Below are 20,150 nucleotides of genomic sequence, written 5' to 3' on the forward strand. Positions count from 1 at the left end.
TATCAGAGACATAAATGGGTACTATTATATAAAATCTTCCGAATAACTACACAAGAAATGGTCCCGTAATATTCTCAGCCTGTACAGTCGAGTTCATAAATATGTGTACATTTTTTCACCTTATTGCTACGAGTTAAGGTGAAGAAATGTACACATATTTATGAACTCGACTGTACCATCGACAACACTGTTACTACAGGCCCCGTAGCCGAATGGCATTTCTCCGACGCCAAACGAAAGCGATACGCCGCTGGCTCTGTCGCGCCAATACGCAAGCGCGATAGAGATAGATATCTACTAGCGCTTCGTTTCGTGAGCGTTTCGTGAGCGATTGTGCCATTCGGCTAGCCACCCTGTTAGCTGTACATTCATAATCCTTATTACAAGAGCATAAAGTCTACCAATGGTTAGCTAAGTGTTGCTGATAGTAGGTACACTGTATGACCTGTGCCTTTCATGATTCAAAAATCGCCACCCTATACAAAAATAGTACATTACGATACAAGTGCGTAAAAAAGGAAGTTCGAAACGGGTGGCGATAAATTAAAACACGACCGAAGGGAGTGTTTTAAATCGACGAGTTACGAATTTCCTTTTCGCACGTGTATCGTACGACGTTTTTCAGTACAGATGAGCCTCCAAAGTTTCGACCTGGCTTATAATGAACCACTTCTCGCACTAGTGCGTAAAAAAACACCATCTGTACTGAAAATAATATTTATTCTTAAGTATCGAAAAAACATTTATAAATATGTGTTATTTCTACTGGACGTCGTTGCAACAAATCGCCAATCATCAGGAAAACAACAGCACAATGCTTATCCTTATAACCGTAGGTAGTCATTGTTTTCATTTTGTAGTCTATCCTGATATTAATGGCTTAATTGGTTAAATTATTACAAATTATTAGTACATAACGATACAGGTGCAGAAAAGAGGAAGTTTAGAAAGAGTTGCGATAGACTAAAACACGACCGAAGGGAGTCAAAAGCAGGGTCGTAGTCAAGAATTCAATTTAAGGTAGGGCAAGCTGTAGTTACAGGTAGAGTAGTGTAATGTCTACTGGGCGATGGCATAGATTAAATATAAGATCATACCATCCGCCTGAGAACGCGCATATACTACAATTACTACACCATACATAGATGGCGCCACAAAAAAATGTCTTGTAGCTTTCGATTATACTTGTAGATGGCGTTAAGTGTCACTTTTAACATAGATTTATGGCTCGAAAGTGACACTTAACGCCAATCTACAAATAATCGATGGCAACAAGGCATTTTTTGTGGCGCCATCTATGTGTGGTGTAGTGTATGCGCGTTCTTAGGCGGTCGCATTTTAATGTATGGGATGGTATGATCTTCGGATCTTATATTTAATCTATGGCGATGGTGATTCTTAAAGCAGGGCATTGCTCCACAATGCCCCCCTCTAGCTACGGCCCTGGTCGAAATGCTAATAAAAGTCGTCATAATTTACAAAGTAATTTAATTTATTCTTAAGTAATATTTACATTAAGTGTTGGCGGGGCGAGGTTTCAGGATGAGTTTCCCGCTGTCATCACAGGACATGTTGAAGTCGTTGAGAACGGCACGGGTGCGCGCGGTCACGATGCTTGGAGCGATCACTTTGCGGTGTACACCCATCATGAACAGAAGGACTGAAATTAAAAAAAAAAGTTATTTATAAATGGGTCATTTTTTTCAAAGTTGTCCACCTCACTTTTTTTGGATTTGGAAATTTTTATGTGGTTTCCACTCAGAATCGCGAGCTCTTTCAATTTTAATACGAGAAAAAAAGTGTCTCAAGTTTATGTATGGAAATTTTGGGACATTTTTTTCTCCTACCAGGATCGAAAAAGCTTGCGATTCTGAGTATGAATCGCGTAAAAAATACCCATGTAAAAAAGTGGGGTGGACGACTTTGTAAAAAAAGGCCCAAATGGGCTTATTCTTGGCCACAGACTAGCGAAAGGCAAAGACATGGCCTACGATGGAGTGAGCATGAATAAATATTAGTTAATATTATTGGAGTTGCAGTGCATAGTGTGTAGGGGCTGGCATTTTAAAGAGTCAGGCATAAAAGTTTTGCCATTGTCACCCTTAAAACACCAACAAAAGTTAATAATATTCTAACTCAGAAGCAACTGAATGAACTAAACAGCACAAAGAAAGTATAAATTGGAAATGTCATATTCAATCCGTGAAAAGTAAAATGAGTAGCTTCATATACGCATTGAGTGTACTCAAGGTCAATACTGACCAAAAACCGCATTATCGGCTTATTTTTCTTTTGCCCATGCATGGCTCCAATACGGTGTTATATTGTGGGGGCCAGCACTGATGTACAACAATTATTTATATTACAAAAGCAATGCATTCGCATTCTTACAAACACACATGTACCAGATAGCTGTCGTCCGCACTTTATCCAGCTCGATATCCTGACGTTACCCTCTATGTACATCCTCGAAGCAGCGCTATTCGTTAGGAATAACATTAACTTGTTTAAACAAAAAGTAATAAAATCCCAGAGACGAAATAATGTAAACGAGCTTGAATTACCCCTTCAACACTGGCAATGTTCAGAAATGGTCCGTATTACCGATGCATATTAATAGCTAACAAAATACCAGATGAAATAAAAAACGAAACTAAAGATGAAGTGTTTAAAAAGATGTAACATCAGAGTTATAGAGCTGAGCAAACAACAAAATATTATTTGTAATTTTGTACTATTTCAACATACAACTTGTTCAACTTGTTCTGCATACTGTATTTCAACAACCATAGATTTTTTTTAATAAGAAAATACTCATAATTCTCATAAACTACAACGGGCCCGCGGAAGATTTCAAAAACTTAACAAATAATGCGAGTTTTTATCTGCAGAACTGTAAATTTTAAATAGTGTTTAATTTAATGTAACTACATATAATAAGTTTTAACCAGTGTGTAAAAGCCATACGATAAATAAATAAATACTAGTTATACAAAAATAACCCTTGTAAAACGGTTGGACCTGATTAGCCATAGCTACATATCTAATCTAATACTTGACCTTGTTATTCAAAGATATAATATCCAACTCGAAAATGTACTTTACTCATGTAGGCCTAATTACACACATGAATAGTTAATTACATATCTATTATCTTACGCTTAGTTAACAGAGCGTCTCAGATAGTCAAGTGTAAGTTCAAACAGTTTCAGAAAAAAAATCTTAACGGAAAGTTTAATACTTCAAAGTACAAATTAAACTTACCTAAAAATGTAGAAGTAAAAGCAAAGAAAGGGTGGTTCCACAAGGACTGAGTTAGAGAGACAACAGGAGTCAACGGGTCTGTCAGCCAGTGCCATGCCGCGATTGCTGTGCACACGGACACCACTGCCAGCAAAACTGCAATGAAAAAATGTGTAGAGTCAACCAACAGATATACCACACCTCGGACACTGGCGGTCTAATATATGAAAGAGCACACAGTCTAATCTTGTGTAGGTAAACTCGTACTATGCTTGTATGAGTGAAATATGACAGGTCGACTGTTCGCATTTTTGACAGGTGGTAACTGAGAGGGGGTGGGTGGCACGGCTCTTTATTATACTGTGGATATACTGAGCAGCCAAAGTGCTCACAAATATCTGAACAGGCCACTATCGTCAATGGCAAGGCGACAGAGTGTCTGTTCAGCTATTTTAAAGCACCTTTGACACTGATGTATCTGGTGGCTTAATACTTGGGTACCTTAATGAAGGTAATGGTAACTTTATGAGTTCAATGATACTTACTTCGCCACCTAGTCGTAGCCGGTTGCAAACATGCTATCACTTCAGTCAGTCGTCGTTCGAACGCTTTCAGATCTGTGAAATGTAAACATGAAAAAGGGTTATCAAATAGGTATTTCAAAAACAACTGTAGGAACCAGATCTTATATTATTGGGCCATTTGTTCATTGATATGATTTATAAAATCAAATTCTTGTTGTATAAGCATGACGTTTTAGTATTTTTAGCCGGCTTAACAGTAAATACTGAAGGTCCAAGTTGACAAAGATACTTTGAACGGATCGATCACTTTGAGACTTACCATCGCACGCTGTCTGTTCGAGAGACATTCTAAAGTATTTTATCTCTTATTTTTTGAACTCAGTACCACTACATATTGTGAAGGATAACAAAACTTATGAATTTTCACACGTAAAGATAAATCGCAATGAAATGCAACATCAAACAATTTGACAGTGACACTGACAGTTGTGACAACATGTGTTTACATGCTTACCAACATGCAGACTTGTACTCGTTTGTGAAGCATGCTATGTTATTCCGAACTACGTCCCGAACTTTGATTCACTTAATGAATTGTAAAGCTAGGAACATACTACGCGGACGTCCGTCGTAAAACGACCGCGACCGCAACCTATCAGTGTGCACGGAACAAAACATCCAGAGAGCCAGATTTCGATCGGACGTCCGTGCGCTCAAGGCCACGTCCGCGTCCGTCGACCGATAGTTTGCACGGTTATGTGTATTTCCATTGTCCAGATTCCCGTCCGCGGTCGATTCACGACGGACGTCCGCGTAGTGTGTTCCTAGCTTCATTTTAGCGCTGTCACTTTTGTTTACCATATTGACAAGAGAAATGGAAAACTATCGGCACCGAGGTTTTTTTTTCTAAAATACCTAACAAAGAAATGCACCGTACGGCGATCTTGAAGTTTCGGACGGTCATCTGTTAGCACATAATGCTTGTCAAAAACTTTCTTGACAGTTCATAAAGTTTGAGCAATTTCAGATAAACGCCTTTGGGTCGCCACAAGATAGAAGTCCAAGGTTCAAACAAATTTCAATTTTATTATTCAATAAAATTTAAATAAGGTAGGCATTTAACAATTAACTTAATTTAAATATGTGCTACAAATCGTATTCAATTGTCTGGAAACCGCTAATGAATTTACATTAGCTTAGGAGAGTGCTCCAGTAGATGTTCTATTTTCAAACCACTTTTCAGAATGTTTCCTTTGAGGCAACTGGCCAGGCATGCTACCAGGGTTTTGCCAGCATGCCGGCCTATGTCAGCATCAGCTGGCCCGATGGTGGATGTGGCTGACGACGGGGGTATCGCTGTGATGACGCTACAGCGAGCACCGGTCAACAGCCTCAACCTGGACCTACTGCAAGCCATGAGTAAAGCACTTGACGATGTGGCCAAAAACAAACCCAGAGGCATGATTTTGACTTCAGTGAGTATTCAGAATTGACCAATGTTTTTTTTTTGTGGACTTGAGGGTGGTGTTGACCAATGTTGCATCGGTTGTATCATAAACAACAATTGTGTCGCTTAACTTCAAACCTGGGTAAATCCATTCTGCTTTAAGGTTGAATATATAAAAAATATAATATGATCTGAAAAATAATCAACCTTTTAGCAGAATGGATTTACCCAGTTTTGAAGTTAATCGACACAATTACAAAAAAAAACACACTCGAACTATACCTATTTTAATTTTTTTATTTCTCTTTTCCAGGCATCTCCAACAGTATTTTCAGCAGGTCTGGACATTATGGAGATGTACAAACCTGATTTAAAAAGGGCAGAGCAGTTTTGGACAACTCTACAAGAAGTATGGATTAAGCTGTTTGGTTTCAAGTTTGCCACTGCTGCTGCTATTAATGTAAGAATTAATATTTTTTTCAAAATACGATATTTTTCTTCCAGTCATAAATAATATTCGTTTCTTTTATTTAATATCATTTCGGTTTTTTTTTTATCCCATGAAAATTTTATATGATACAAGTCCAATTAAGTATATAATAACCTAACCACAAAATTAAAATTTGAAAAAACCCCCGACCGCGACATAGTGGACCGATTTTCATGAAACATGGGTAAGAATACTCCCGACTAACTCAGCTTTCAGACAAAAAAAACTAAATCAAAATCGGTTCATACGTTCGAGAGCTACGATGCCACAGACAGACACACACACAGACAGACATGTCAAACTTATAACACCCCGTCGTTTTTGCATCGGGAGTTAAAAAGATGAATATTTATTTTATGAACATTGTAGTAAAGTGTCCAATTTACATCAATCAATAATGATTTAATGTACACACTTTCAGGGCCACGCTCCAGCCGGAGGTTGTCTCTTAGCCATGTCCTGCGAGTACCGAGCCATGGTGAGCGGCAAGTACACCATAGGGCTAAACGAGACGGCCCTGGGCATCGTGGCCCCACTCTGGTTCATGGATACTATGTGCCACACCATTCGGACGAGGGATGCTGAGCTGGCTCTTACGACAGCCAAGCTATTTACTGTAGAGGAGGCTTTGAAGGTAATTCTTACAATAATTTTGGTTATGGACAGCTTACCATTTGACTTTGCCTCCCATATTATAGAAAAAATTGTTGAATAAATACAGAACTAAACAATAAGAAGCTTTTTTTGACAGTACTGTAAACACACATTTTCAGTAATCAATAGGAGTTAAAAACATTGAGAACTTTTGTTCTGTGTAAGATTTTCCCTAATATTTATCTATTCCTGTGTAACTCTAAACTAAGATTAATTTTTCATATTCTAATGCTAGTCTTAACTTCATTTTATTGAATCTAAAAAATTGCAACTCAATACTTTTTACTTGTGTAAGTTTTATTTTGGCAATCAAGATAGAAACCGTTTCTATATACAGGTTGGTATGATTGACGAGGCAGCTTCTGACAAAGCTGATGCCATAGACAAATGCAAGAAATTCATCAAGAAGTTCGACAGGACCCCACCGCTAGCCCGCACAATGACTAAGCTCAAAATCAGGCAGAGACCGCTAACCCACATGCAGAAGATCCGACAGGCAGACACGCAGGAGTTCCTTGCTTTCCTGCAGAACCCGCAGGTGCAGCAGTCGTTGGAAATGTACATCCAGAGCTTGAAGGCGAAGGCCAAGTAAATATTTAGAACATAGAATTTTGTTAAGTAGTAAATTTATCTATCATAGCTACCTAACCTTTGTTGCGTTTGCGCAACATTTTATTCTATTATGTGTCTTTTGAGTTACTGATTTTATTCTGGTTTTACATGAGTTACAGTTAATAGTTATGAAGATGCCTTTAGAAATATCTTTATTAAGAATTTTAATATGGTACCTTTTAACGAAAGTGTTACATTTCTCTACTGCCAATATCTTTATTTACAAAATTTTTAGCCCCAGTGTGTCTGATAGTATGATAAGTAATACAAATTTGTAAAGACTAAAAAAGGCACTTTTGTGCGTATTCTATAGGATAAAATATATAAATGTTATAAATCAGATAATTTTTATAAAAATGTATTTTTGATTAGTGAGAGTTTTAAAACGTTAAAATATGTAACTTTTTAAGTGTGTCTCTGATTGTCTGTATGTATGAACTTAATTATTGTATAGCTCTGCGGGCGTCGGACACTAGTGTGATAAACCTTATGGCTTCAGTATGTCCCTTACAAATAGTGCGAAAAAGACTGCCTGACGTGATATGCTTTCCCACCTGGCAGGCAAGCACGTTCGCGTGATAAACGATATAACGTTTGATCCTCCTTTTCGCACTATTTGTAAGTGTGATAGGGATGCACCGATATAATGCAATGCCATAAAGTTTATCAACTAGTGTGCTACGCCAGCTAGTTTCCTTAGATAATAGTGTCGTCATGTAGCAGCCGTATCCATACTTCGTACTAGTGGGTAGGTACTCACCATATGACGGCACATACATCTAGGAAACTTGAGCATATGGCGCCGGTTTCAATCGCTTCTCACCATTTTACACACCTACATACATCATGTAATTATTTTAATATAATTTGTTCAAAACAATATTAGTTTTATTTACACGTAAATTTCCGTGACAAAGCAATAATTTTAAAAGCCGGGTCCACACAGAGCGAGGCAATTTCTTCGCGCGGAAATCGTGCAGTACGAAGTACCAATAATGGCTAAACTGATTTAGATGAAACTAGGTATTAAGATAGTTAAAATGGAGCCCGTTTTCTTGTCGCAATGACGTCACCATTAAGGTTGTTTGGGGAGTAAATGGAATGGTGGGACAAAATGATACATAAATAATAAAATAATATAAAAATATTAAGAATATTATAGTCATATCACAAAAGAAATATTTGGCCCTGCACTTCACGCAATTAATTTACGGTACCTAATAGAATAAACTTGACATAGCCACCAAGTGGATGCCGACGAAAAAGCGTGGGCGGGGCAGGCCCAGGCAAAGATGGCGGGACGACCTTGACGACTTCCTAAATAACTGGCCGGAAGTAACGGAGAATCGGGAATTATGGAGAGCCAGGGGAGAGGCCTTTGCCCAGCAGTGGGACACTCCAATAGGCTAAGAAAAAAAAATTAGAATAAACTACAAATGTATTTGACAGATAGTGGATGTGATTTTAGTATTTGGTTTTTGGTTTGGTTTAGCAGTTAGTAAATAAATAAATATTAGGGACACCTTACACAGATCAACTTAGCCCCAAACTAAGCAAAGCTTGTACTATGGGTGCTAAGCGACGATATACATACTCGTACTTAAATAGATAAATACATACTTATATACATAGGAAAACATCCATGACTCAGGAACAAATATCTGTGCTCATCACACAAATAAATGCCCTTACCGGGATTCGAACCCAGGACCGCGGCTTAGCAGGCAGGATCACTACCGACTGAGCCAGACCGGTCGTAAGTATAATAGCCGTATTTACCTACAACAAATCGTGCAGGCCATCGATAAGATATCTGCGAGGTAAACACGAAGCGGCGATATTAATATTAAGCTATGTAATAAAAATTCAAAGATATTCACAGATAGACGTTCCACTCTAAAGTGAAATTTACTCATTTTGCACCATGTTGTCTTTCAAACAACTAGTAAGAATCGCAGTGCCAGGATTTAGGCTCATGTCAGCTGGACCTGCTAGGTTGGTGGATATAGCTGATGATGGAGGTATTGCTGTGGTGACGCTACAACGAGCGCCGGTCAACAGTTTAAACTTGGAACTACTGCAAGCTATGAACAACGCGCTTGATGATGTGGCCAAGAACAAACCTAGAGGCATGATTTTGACTTCTGTAAGTTGGTTTACATTTTCTTTTTACTAGATCTTATAGAATGATATCGGGAGTCCGATAAGGAATAAGTCTTCCAAGTCAACGTTATCAGTAAAGTAGGCGCGAAAGGTCAAGTTCGAAGTTTGGTCGAACATCGACGTTTTTTTTCTAACTCATTTGGTACCGGTATTTCTTGTTCTTGCTAAAGTTGTGCTGTCATCTTCTACATTCCACTACTTAAGATCCATAGTACATCTAGTGACCACATACGCGTCATTAGAATTTCAACCTTAGGAGTCATAGTTAAGGCGCATATTCGATAGAAGCAGGGGCGGCTCACTCCGCGATTCCATCGCCGCGCTACAAGTACATGCGGGCGGCCGCGAGTTCGCGGCCTAATCAGGGGTGGCTCGCATTCTCACGGAACGCTTGTTCGCACTTTCTATTGTTACTATACGTCGCGAGTTTTTTTAAAGGTTCATACGCGATATCCGCGTGTGGAATGGCTAATAACGCTTAGTTAAACAAACATTATGAATAAAATAGGACAATCTTACACAGATCTACTATTGATTATGTCATTTATGGCCCAGGGAAACGTTCAATCAGGCACGTTGGGATTTAAACAAAAATATATAAATACTGTATATACCTAGAATGTACCCAAGACTTAAATATAATAGCATAACATTTTATCTGAGTATTTTTTTTTTAATACATAGCCAACCCTAGCGTCCGACGCTGCGCACGTGCGGCTCGTTTCTTTGTAATCATTTTGTAGGTATTTAAAAAGGCGGCATTTCGTGAACTTCAAAGCAGTGGGCCTTCTGTACTTGTACTATTATATATTCTGTGATAGAAGTTTCAAAGGTTAATTGACCACAGACAATAGTTATTTGTTATACTTTATTATCCCATTAAAAAATGGCGCCAATGTTAAAAATGTTCTAATTTTCAGGGATTACCAACTGTGTACTCTGCTGGTGTCGACATAAACGAACTGTACAAGCCAGATCTAAAAAGACTCCAACAGTTTGCGACCACTTTGCAAGACGTCTGGAAGAAATTATTTGGGTTTCCGTTTGCAACAGCGGCGGCCATAAACGTAAGTATACCTATTTGTTTATAGCTAGTACTAACTTTCGCCCGCGGCTTCGCTCGCGTTAAATTCGAAAATTGCGGTATGCTCCATACACCCCCATTTTAGGGAAGTGGGGGATTAGAAAGAGACAAAAAGTAGCCTATGTCACTCTCCAGCCCTTCAACTATCGCCACTTAAAAAATCACGTCAATACGTCGCTCCGTTTTGCCGTGAAAGACAGATAAACAGACACACACACACTTTCCCATTTATAAATTTTATAATTTATACACCGTGTTTTTTTTGTTATCCGTTAAATTCGACACGTAGCTAGGTTCATTACCAGGAACCACCCTGTATATCACTTTTAGTTAAATTCGCAAAAAAAAATTATTCATCATTTTCATATACATAATTAATGAATTTATTAGTGTGAGAGACCCTTAACAATAACATTCAAGTTCGTGTCAAGTGATTGACGGCACATGTCAAAACAAATAACATTAGGAATTGGCAAAGGCTGTCACACACGTGTTCAGTAATTATCTTTATTTTTTTGATAAATCGATAACCATAAGAGTAAAGACGCTAGTTTCTTAAAGAAATTAATTGTATTTAATGTAATGAATCTTCCCTTAAAGTTAACGGAATTCAATAAAAACAGGGTGTATAGTATGGAAAAGTATGGATAAATATCCATCTATATCATTACAGGGCCACGCACCAGCCGGTGGTTGCTGCCTAGCCATGTCTTGCGAATACCGCGTCATGGTCTCTGGCAAATACAGGATAGGTCTCAACGAGACCGCTCTCGGCATCGTTGTCAACGAGTATTTCATGGACACTATGTGCCACACCATAGGAACGAGACAGACTGAGCTGGCTCTCACTACGGGAAAGATGTTCAATGTCGATGAAGCTTTACAAGTAAGTTCCTTTTCTTGCTCAATGTTTCAAATTGTTGTCCTGCGAATACCGCGTCATGGTATCTGGCAAATCCAGGATAGGTCTCAACACTCTCAACGAGACCGCTTTCGGCATCGTTGTCAACGAGTATTTCATGGACACTAAGTATACACCATAGGAACGAGACATGCTGAACAAGCTCGCTAGTTCAGTCAATGTCAGTACATCTTGTATTGACACTGACTGAAATAGCATGACACCACAGTATATAAAAAAGAGTATTATCATACAGTATGGCCACTTCCGCTCCCCACTGAAAGTGCCGCCCACCCCCTCTCGGTTACCTGACAGTTACCGCCTGTCAAAAACGCGAACAGTCGACCTGTCATATGTCACTCATACAAGCATAGTACGCGTTCACCTACACGAGCTTAGACTGTGTGCTAGGAACGCGCCTCTTTCATTTATTGGATCGCCAGTGTCCGAGGTGTGATGAGACGTTCGTACGTTTCCGTAACAATTCGAAGGCAAATCTTTTCGTACTACATCTGTAAGTTCCTATTTGTTCAAGCATAATGTAGGTATATACAGTCGACCAATTGGAACCCTAGGCCACTGTAGAACTATGTCACAGTGACGTTATAAATCAGATTGTAAGAAATCTCTTACTGCTTGTCATTTCGATACGGTTGTAGAGTGGCCTAGGGTTCCAATTGGTTGACTGTACAGCGCGGTTCTTATCGATAAGACCGCTCTTTGTATTTTGTTAGAGGAAGACATAGGAGAGGTAAGTACCTACTGAGCCCTTCACCACGGGAAAATGTATCGCTGATAAAGTTGCATCCCTATACTTAGAAGTGCCTACTTACACAATCGAATGCTTAGGTACAGTCACGGACTTTAGTTCTTGATCCACTTCTAGCTCATTTTATACTGGACATTTCACTGTGAAGCATAGTTAAGCTATGACTTTCCAGTATAAAATAAGCTAGAAGTGGATCAACAATTAAAGTTCGTGACTGTACTTACCTTATCTTGCCAGTATCAAATAGGTTTATCAGCTACCATTAGGTATAATATACCGTGACACTTGACGACCTCACAGAGTTCTAGATTAATTTAACGTGTTTCACAATAACTCTATTTTACAGGTTGGCCTGATTGATGAAACAGCATCTGATACATCTGATGCAATAGAGAAATGCAAGAGGTTCATAAAAAGATTTGATAAAATACCTCCTTCAGCGCGCACTTTAACTAAATTAAGAATTAGGCAAAGACCTTTAGAGAATATGGAAAAGACTCGTGAAAAAGAAATTGTTGATACGCTTGAATTTGCGATGAAGCCAGAAATACAGCAAGGTCTAGAAGATTATATGAAGAGTTTGAAGATAAAGGCTTCCACATGAACTTTGAATGAGAAGAAAGACAACCATTCAAAAACTTCGAACGTTGAACTGACTATAACAAAGCGTCGATAATATGTAGAATTATGTAATATAATAATATCATAAGGAAGAGAACTGAAGGCTTATGAAATAAAACTTGACGACCGGTTTGGCGCAGTCGGTAGTGACCCTGCCTGCTACGCCGCGGTCCCGGGTTCGAATCTCGGTAAGGGCATTTATTTTTGTGATGAGCACAGATATTTGTTCCTGAGTCATGGATGTTTTCTACGTATATACGTATTTATATATTATATATATCGTTGTCTGAGTACCCACAACATAAGCCTTCTTGAGCTTACCGTGGGCCTCAGTCAATCTGTGTAAGAATGTCCTATAATATTTATTATTTATTTATTATAAAAGAATTTTAGAAAACATAAAAAAAAATACGAAGAGAAAATCTCAGAAAAGAGAAAATAAATACGAAATAAGTAAACGGCAAACTTAAATGGACGGAATTAAAGATACAAGATATACTTTTTACTCGTCTACATCAAGAGTCCAACAAAAATTGCTCAAGAGATTTAATTTACTAAGGGCCAGTTGCATCAACCACATTTGACAGACACATCATCGTCACGCAGCAGACGTCAATGGAACTTCCCATAACATGTAACGAACGCTTTAACGGTGAAATACGGTTTAATGCAACCGGCCCTAAGTAGGTATACCTATTTAGGTACGTTACGTACGGTATTATTGTATTAAAATACGCATGTCTAATATTAAAGTAAAATTATATTAGGTATAAACACTCGTATGTAGTTTAAAATTCATCTCCCAACAAGGCTGCCGTCTCTGGGTCCATGTTTTCAGTAAGCTGCATCTGCATATCGGTCCACTCCTCTCTTTGGTTGTCTATGTAATAGTTAATTTCGAGGATCCGATCTCTGTTGCGTTTTACTTCATTGCTGCAAGAAATAAGCAAATTTTTGTGTGAAAAAGAAAGCCAAAAAATAAGTATGGCTTATTTTGACTTAATAACTGCTTCATTAACCATAGAATCCATTCGCTAGCTCGTAGTTCAACCCTAGAATCCATTCGCTAGTTCGTGTTGCAATTCCACACTCGGTTAAAATACAACTTTGCTCCCTTGTATAACAAATAACTATTCAGCAGTACCATGAAAACCTGACCAGTCCTATATTAGAATAGATAACGCAACAGAAAACTATGTTCGTCCGTTAGTTCTCTGAAAATGTTTGTTTTATGGCTGACGTCCACTGGCCGAATCGAATTTCAATAATCCATCGCCTTCTGCATTTACTATGAAACTATGAATTCACCATTCATTGTAAATATATGGACTATATGGAGGACTCTACGCGGCTCGATTAGAGTGATTCGACGTAAGTGGACGCCAGCCTTGATGACAATCCCTTCTGCACTAAGATAGACTTACTCGTTGGTCCCTTGAACGAGGTCGTCCCGCCACGCATTGGCGCGAGTCATCAGGCGGTCTTCACGATCATCTATAAAACGACTGTGGTTGTCAGATGATTGAGCCACGAGGTTCATCATTGCGTCCCTGTCCATCATTATCTGAAAAACAATTCCGTTAGATAATGTACCTACACTGGTTCTTGGGAAATTCAAATACAACGTTGTCCTACATCGCTCAGTTTTTTAATAGGTACCGAACAGCAGGTAATTCGTGATTATAGGAATATACACTTATTGCATACCTAACAAAAGAAGAAGCCCTGATGCCTTGATCGATCGTAAGGCGTACCGAATACATCCTCATAGTTTGACAATAATAGGTAGTAACTCCTTTGAAAAAAAATCATCTCAAACCCATTCCTTGATTCTCATTCCATCCATACAAATTGCGTAATCTTTTCCAGCGAATTTTATTTCGTACCTACTCCATAGACGGAGAAATAATTGGTTCTTAATTCCTTAAAAGGATCTCTTACTTACCTCGAACAGCTCCGGGGGAGCGTCACCCAGCAACACCTTATTCCCTAACAGCTTGGAGAGGGTTTCGAACTGCCTCATGGACCACACGCCCTCGATCTCACGCCAGGCGCCAAAGGCGTTTCGAGAAACTTCCAGCAGTTTCGTGATCTTCTCTGTCATGTTCACGGAGAATTGTGTCCGTGATTCCTGAAGAAAATAATATATGATGGTTCATTAGAAGTTTGAAGGCATTTTTTATGGGGCAAGTAGGCCAACCTTTCAATAACCTGTCAACAATTGTAATATCAAACATTTTGCGTCATCGTTTTATTCTTATTTGAAACACGATATCGACACACGGGTTCTTACACAGGTTGATACTGTTTTGGTACGCCATATATTTATCGTGAGTCCTTACTGACTCAGATCCAAATCAGATGGAGTTAGGTAAAATAGGTAAATCAGCAGAAGCTCACGAGAGGGTCAATTAAGGTAGGTAGGTACTATAAAAAATAATTCGTCCAAAAACCTACCTCACACTGTTCATACAGCTGCATCTCAATAGTCATAAGCGACTTCCAAAGCTCATACAACACATCATTGAAGGTGTCACTCAAATCCATGACACTTGGCTCCAGCTGGTCGATGGTTGCCTCCTTAGCGTTATACTTATTTATGATGTCCTGCAACTGTCCTGTTAGATCGTCTTTCTTTTTTTGGTATTCTGCGATGACACTGTAAGTGAGTAAGTGGGTAAAACCTGGCGTTCACTTAAGCAGAGTCGAGCTGCGTCGAATGGAGTCCTCCATACATTTACTATGAATGGTGAATTCGATTTGACGCGTCGCTAATGGACGCAGTTTCATCGGCTCGGCGAGTCTCGGCGAGTCTAGTGGACGCTAGCCTTAAGACATTCTCGTAAGTAAAAATCATTGTCTGGGACTGAACACCTGGGACAAGGCACAGAATAAAACTCAAGAAATTGTATAAGAAATTATGTAAGGGCGATATAAGCAAACTACTACTACTAGCTACTCGTGTGACAATAGCAAAGAGAGTATCTATCCGTTTTGTCAGCAGGTAAAGGAAAAAAATGTGTTGGTAAGGTATACCAAAAAAAATATCAACTGTGCAGGTGGGTGTTTTTGAGTAAGTACACTTACTCTTTAGCCTTCGCAACGCTGTCAGCCAATGCGTTATCAACCAGCTCCCTAAACAGGCCGATTTCGTTCTGTCGGTCGGTGTAAGCCTCCTGAGCGAACTCCACCAGACCTGCCATGGTTTCCACGTATTGCTCTTTGTACCTTAAATTGATCACATAAATGATTAAATATTATAGGACATTTTTATTCTTACACAGATCGACTAAAACCTAAGGTAGGTTCAAGTAGGCCTGTGTATATAATACTTCCATAGAATAACAGGAATGATCTCGATTCTCGATTCGATGAGGAATGTCGTAGGTACGAGGGTGGTTTGATAAGTAACTTGGTTTGATATGATAAAAAAAGAATATATGTGTTATATATATTTTATTTTTCTACGTAATCTCCCCGAAGTTCAACGCACTTATCCCAGCGCTTCTGCAACTTATCGATGCCTTCACGGAAATGGGTTTCTTCCAGGTCTTCAAAATATGCGTTTACTTCTAGTATCACCTCTTCATTAGACTGAAATTTTTGGCCTGACAGAAAATTTTTGAGTTTTGGGAATAGATAATAGTCTGAAGGAGCTAAGTCTGGCGAATAAGCAGGGTGCGGAAGCATTTCAAACCGTAATTCCGCCAATTTTTGTTCAACGAGACGACATGAGTGGACCGGAGCATTGTCATGGTGAAACATGACCTTTTTTTTGCCAACCCTGGACGTTTTTCAGCTATCGCTGCCTTTAATTGGTCCAAAAGGGACGCATAATATGCCCCAGTGATAGTTTTTCCCTTTTCAAGATAGTCGATTAAAATAATCCCTTTTGCATCCCAAAACACTGACGCCATCACTTTTCCAGCTGATGGGACGCACTTCGCCTTCTTTGGAGCCGACTCACCATGGCTAATCCATTGTCTCGACTGTTGTTTCGTCTCTGGAATATAGTGATGAATCCAGGTTTCGTCCATGGTCACAAAACGTCGAATAAACTCCACGGGATTTTTATTAAACACCTGCAAGTTTGCAGCAGATGTTTGCATGCGGATACGCTTTTGTTCTGGAGTGAGAAGCCGCGGCACCCACCTTGCACAAAGCTTTTTCATGTGTAATTCATTATGCAAAATAAAATGTACCCGCTCCGTCGAGATGCTTGAGACTTCAGCTAACTCACGTATTTTCAATCGTCGATTAGCTAAAACTAGATCGTGGATTTTATCTACGATTTCTGGTAAAACCGCCGTTTTCGGAGCACCTGGTCGGGGTGCATCTTCAATGCTTGTCCTGCCACGCTTGAACTCATTTACCCACAGTCAAACGGTCTCGTACGAAGGACAAGAGTTGCCCAACGTAGGAGAAATCCTTTCATGAATTTCTTTCGCCGTTTTCCCTTCCAAAAAAAAGAATTGAATCACACCACGAACTCCAATTTTCTCCATTATACCGATTTAACTTGATAACTTTTTTCTAACAGCTGTCAAAACTAAAATTCCCGCCGACAATTACTTTGATGCCACAGATTAAATACAGTTAGTTATCAAACTTTATGAATAAAAAGATAGTTACCACTAACGCCATCTTTTAGTACCCGAAACAAGTTACATGTCAAACCGCCCTCGTACTAGGTACTTGTATAATTGTACATTATATGGGTAGGTACATTCGCATACAATAAACCAGTCTCAGCTCGTAGCACTAAACTCCTAAACTATGTACACCCTATCTTTCGCAGGTTACTTATGACTTACCTTTTAGCTTAACATGGCGCAGTCGGTAGGATACAAGGTACCTTATTATTGGATACCTATTTGTGCTCATGTCACAAATAAATGACCTTAGCGTGATTCGAACCCCGCTCAATCAAGCAGGGTTACTATCCACTGACTATATTAGTCTCTGTTGCATGACTTTGGTGTAGCCAGGCCGGGCCGGTTGTAAAAACAAAAAATCAAATCTTATATTAAAAAATAAAAGAAAAGATGCAGTTGGATTCACACGGGCAGCAGATTTTTTTTATTTGAAATTATGGCGTTTGTTGGATCAAAAGTATGTTAGGTACCAAAAATAAACTAATTAATACGTAGGTCCACAGCTAGAGTTTATCCATGGTCACCATAAACAAAACTCCTTAATCTCCAAAAGATTCCCCTAATGAATGTCTACCTTGGCTCCTGAAGCTAGGCCGCCACGCTAATCTTGTACGACAGATTGAGTATAAGTGTTCCCTTCAACGTTATACTTACTCCTCGAAAAATCCCAGCAACTCGCCTCCAACTTTGAGCAAGAGCGATCCATCGGGATCCTTCTCAAACATGGAATCCAGTAGTTCTGGTCCAGCCATGTACTCTACAAAGGACATGGCGTAGAATTCTACTCGGGCGTTGTATTCTTCACGTGCAACACGCTCTTTTTCTGCCTTCTCGTCTTGATCGTCGAGTTTTCGAAGTAATCCTCTGGAAGGGAGTGCAAGTTTAACTTTAGAGCGTTTTTACATTGTCGGAGTTGGTATCAGTTGTTGAATCCTACAATCACTTGTGCATCAGTGCCGAGTAGAGGTATAGGAACCAAAATCCGATATTCGATCCGATAATGTCGATCTGACAGCTGAAGGCGATCCAAAATTGCTTAAATTAGATAAGTATAGGAAGTGCCTCACGATACCAAAAGATACGTGTGTATGAGAAGTGTCAGTAAATTTTTGGTTTGTAAAATGCAGGCAGGTAATTTGTAATACATAACAGCTTTAACGGCTTTGCAATTTAGCAGTCGTTACCTGAAAAGTGCAGCACCCTGTTCTCTCTCGTCCTCCGTTACAATCGTGTAGTCTAGATACGTGACTCGCACCAAAGCCGACCTGAGGAACTCATAAGTCATGGGGTCATCGCAACACGGGTTACCCTTGAAGCTCACTGAGCGCAGGAATCGGAATTGGCGGAGGTATGCCATCTGTGATTTCAATTAAAGGAAAAAGTTTAGAATTTCTACCTGTTCTACAGGCCCGACCTATTGGACTACAGGTCCAATCGCTCTGGTCGCAGGTTAGTTCTGCCGGAGGTGTACATTTTTCTGCTCATCATCGTCTTCCTTGCGTAATCCCGGCATTTGCCACGGCTCATATAGGAGCCGATGAGGGTCCGCTTTGACAAGTAAGTCGTTACTGCTAATAAATAAAAACTGAACTGGACATACTCCCTGAAGAAAAAAGATCGTATTTGCTGCAGGGAACGCAATAGTGTCGGATATTTTGTATATTTTGAGATAGCTAACCCGTGCTCTATATGGGAATAAAAATAAACGGTTTTCATTCATTCTAAAGTGCCTATTGCCATCTTATACATATAATTTGTGCTAAGTATAGGTATTATTTTGGATAAGTAAGTATAAAGTACCTCTTTGTAGTCCTCGATCAAATTATCGCCAATACTAAACACAAGCAGTTTCTCCAGCTTTTCCAAATTCTCCAATTTCTTTATCCTATTATGGAAAAGCGTCAACACCTCGATGTTAACAAGTTCATCCAAGTTTTCGATCTTCTCTATAAAATTAAAGGATAAGTCTAATTCGTTTAGGCCAGTTAGCTGTTCCAAGTTTTCTATTTTTTCGATACGATTATGTGCTAAAGTGAGTTTTGTGAGTGATGTAAGCATCCAGAGATGGTCAATGCGCAGAATATTCTGGAATTCTAACCGAACGATTGGAGCTTCATCAAGATGGACACCTTCTTCGGCGAATAAACGACCAGCTTCTTCCTTAGGGCCTGTGTCACAAACATGTAAGCGATAAATTCAATTATTAAATGTCTAAAATGGTATCGCATTTAATAAAAAATATCTTCAAAAAATCGTCTTCAGTCTCTCTTACAGAATATTTTTTAACCGACTTCAAAAAAGGAGGAGGTTCTCAATTCGACTGAATGTTTTTTTCTTATGATAAGATGAATTTACCGTATTCCAAAATGCAGCGCGTAATCATGGCATTGTCAATAACACCAGGTTCTATGGCCGGATGGATAATTAGACTGTTCAAAGACTTTTTCTCGGTCTTTTTCTTCTCCTCTTCCATTTTGTTACTAGAAACTGTGATTACAAATTATTAAAACCATACCACTTTATTTCACTATTGACAGGCAATTCTTGGATGTTTATTTACAACAGTGGGTTGCCAAGAGACGCATTACGTACTTGTTGTAAAAGTTTATATTACATATTTTATTAAATAGTAACAACTATTTAATAAAATATTTCGATAATATAATCATTATGAAGTCAATTACAAAATTGAAAGTGAGAAAGATGCATAAAGGTGATAATAAACACTAAAAGAAATAAAATTATCGCACCTCTATCGCACTTTGCCTTTAAATATTGCCGCCATTCAGTTTTCTTGTTACGTTTAGTTCTTGCATAGATGCAACGTTTTATATTTTTTGACACTTGAGATTGACACGGAGGAAAACCGAAACGCATTAATTTAAATGCTAGGATTTCTAGATCAGCATATATTATAATAAAGAAATATTTAATAGATATTAGCAATAACTGTTATTTACATTTAATTTCAAAATAATTGTAAATTT

General features: G+C 38.9%; 4 protein-coding genes across 5 annotated transcripts; 2 read left to right on the plus strand and 2 right to left on the minus strand.

Moving 5' to 3' along the window:
* Nucleotides 1–1,471: 1,471 nt before the first annotated feature.
* Nucleotides 1,472–4,247, minus strand: LOC125232060 (nuclear envelope phosphatase-regulatory subunit 1). The gene is made up of 4 exons (XM_048137675.1): nt 4,087–4,247; nt 3,789–3,860; nt 3,265–3,399; nt 1,472–1,660 (listed from the first exon to the last, which is right to left on the minus strand). Exons 1-4 carry the CDS (start codon nt 4,112–4,114, stop codon nt 1,515–1,517), a joined length of 381 nt encoding a protein of 126 aa, XP_047993632.1. The 5' UTR covers nt 4,115–4,247; the 3' UTR covers nt 1,472–1,514.
* A 503-nt stretch (nt 4,248–4,750) lies between these two features.
* LOC125231735 (enoyl-CoA delta isomerase 1, mitochondrial-like) lies at nt 4,751–7,850 on the plus strand. Of its 2 annotated transcripts, none has more exons than XM_048137296.1 (5): nt 4,751–4,877; nt 5,011–5,242; nt 5,528–5,674; nt 6,126–6,338; nt 6,696–7,850. In XM_048137296.1, exons 2-5 carry the CDS (start codon nt 5,012–5,014, stop codon nt 6,948–6,950), a joined length of 846 nt encoding a protein of 281 aa, XP_047993253.1. In that variant the 5' UTR covers nt 4,751–4,877; nt 5,011; the 3' UTR covers nt 6,951–7,850. The 2 variants fall into 2 exon arrangements, with proteins under 2 accessions (XP_047993253.1, XP_047993254.1); XM_048137297.1 differs by having other exon boundaries at nt 4,789–4,832.
* A 978-nt stretch (nt 7,851–8,828) lies between these two features.
* Nucleotides 8,829–12,690, plus strand: LOC125231935 (enoyl-CoA delta isomerase 1, mitochondrial-like). Its single transcript, XM_048137544.1, has 4 exons — nt 8,829–9,116; nt 10,054–10,200; nt 10,891–11,103; nt 12,234–12,690. Exons 1-4 carry the CDS (start codon nt 8,895–8,897, stop codon nt 12,489–12,491), a joined length of 840 nt encoding a protein of 279 aa, XP_047993501.1. The 5' UTR covers nt 8,829–8,894; the 3' UTR covers nt 12,492–12,690.
* Nucleotides 12,691–12,799: 109 nt separating this feature from the next.
* Nucleotides 12,800–19,649, minus strand: LOC125232215 (dynein regulatory complex subunit 3-like). The gene is made up of 9 exons (XM_048137849.1): nt 19,519–19,649; nt 18,964–19,331; nt 18,348–18,520; nt 17,818–18,027; nt 15,596–15,736; nt 14,966–15,167; nt 14,454–14,639; nt 13,933–14,072; nt 12,800–13,441 (listed from the first exon to the last, which is right to left on the minus strand). The coding sequence occupies exons 1-9, from the start codon at nt 19,634–19,636 to the stop codon at nt 13,297–13,299; spliced, it is 1,683 nt and encodes a 560-aa protein (XP_047993806.1). The 5' UTR covers nt 19,637–19,649; the 3' UTR covers nt 12,800–13,296.
* Between the last annotated feature and the right edge of the window lie 501 nt (nt 19,650–20,150).

This window comes from Leguminivora glycinivorella, chromosome 12 (genome assembly GCF_023078275.1).
Source record: "Leguminivora glycinivorella isolate SPB_JAAS2020 chromosome 12, LegGlyc_1.1, whole genome shotgun sequence".
Lineage (NCBI taxonomy): Eukaryota > Metazoa > Arthropoda > Insecta > Lepidoptera > Tortricidae > Leguminivora > Leguminivora glycinivorella.

Excerpts from the sequence above, each read along its gene's own strand:
- LOC125232060 (XM_048137675.1), bottom strand. The coding sequence starts at position 4,114 with ATGTCTCTCGAACAGACAGCGTGCGATG. Across the intron at positions 3,400-3,788 it reads GGCTACGACTAGGTGGCGAA|TTTTGCTGGCAGTGGTGTCC; the intron begins GTAAGTATCATT and ends TTTTCATTGCAG. Across the intron at positions 1,661-3,264 it reads TTTTACTTCTACATTTTTAG|TCCTTCTGTTCATGATGGGT; the intron begins GTAAGTTTAATT and ends TTTTAATTTCAG.
- LOC125231735 (XM_048137296.1), top strand. The coding sequence starts at position 5,012 with ATGTTTCCTTTGAGGCAACTGGCCAGGCATGCTACCAGGGTTTTGCCA. Across the intron at positions 5,243-5,527 it reads GAGGCATGATTTTGACTTCA|GCATCTCCAACAGTATTTTC; the intron begins GTGAGTATTCAG and ends TCTCTTTTCCAG. Across the intron at positions 6,339-6,695 it reads CTGTAGAGGAGGCTTTGAAG|GTTGGTATGATTGACGAGGC; the intron begins GTAATTCTTACA and ends TTCTATATACAG.
- LOC125231935 (XM_048137544.1), top strand. The coding sequence starts at position 8,895 with ATGTTGTCTTTCAAACAACTAGTAAGAATCGCAGTGCCAGGATTTAGG. Across the intron at positions 9,117-10,053 it reads GAGGCATGATTTTGACTTCT|GGATTACCAACTGTGTACTC; the intron begins GTAAGTTGGTTT and ends TCTAATTTTCAG. Across the intron at positions 11,104-12,233 it reads ATGTCGATGAAGCTTTACAA|GTTGGCCTGATTGATGAAAC; the intron begins GTAAGTTCCTTT and ends TCTATTTTACAG.
- LOC125232215 (XM_048137849.1), bottom strand. The coding sequence starts at position 19,636 with ATGGAAGAGGAGAAGAAAAAGACCGAGAAAAAGTCTTTGAACAGTCTA. Across the intron at positions 15,737-17,817 it reads TTGCTGGGATTTTTCGAGGA|GTACAAAGAGCAATACGTGG; the intron begins GTAAGTATAACG and ends GATCAATTTAAG. Across the intron at positions 15,168-15,595 it reads AGCGTTGCGAAGGCTAAAGA|TGTCATCGCAGAATACCAAA; the intron begins GTAAGTGTACTT and ends ACTCACTTACAG.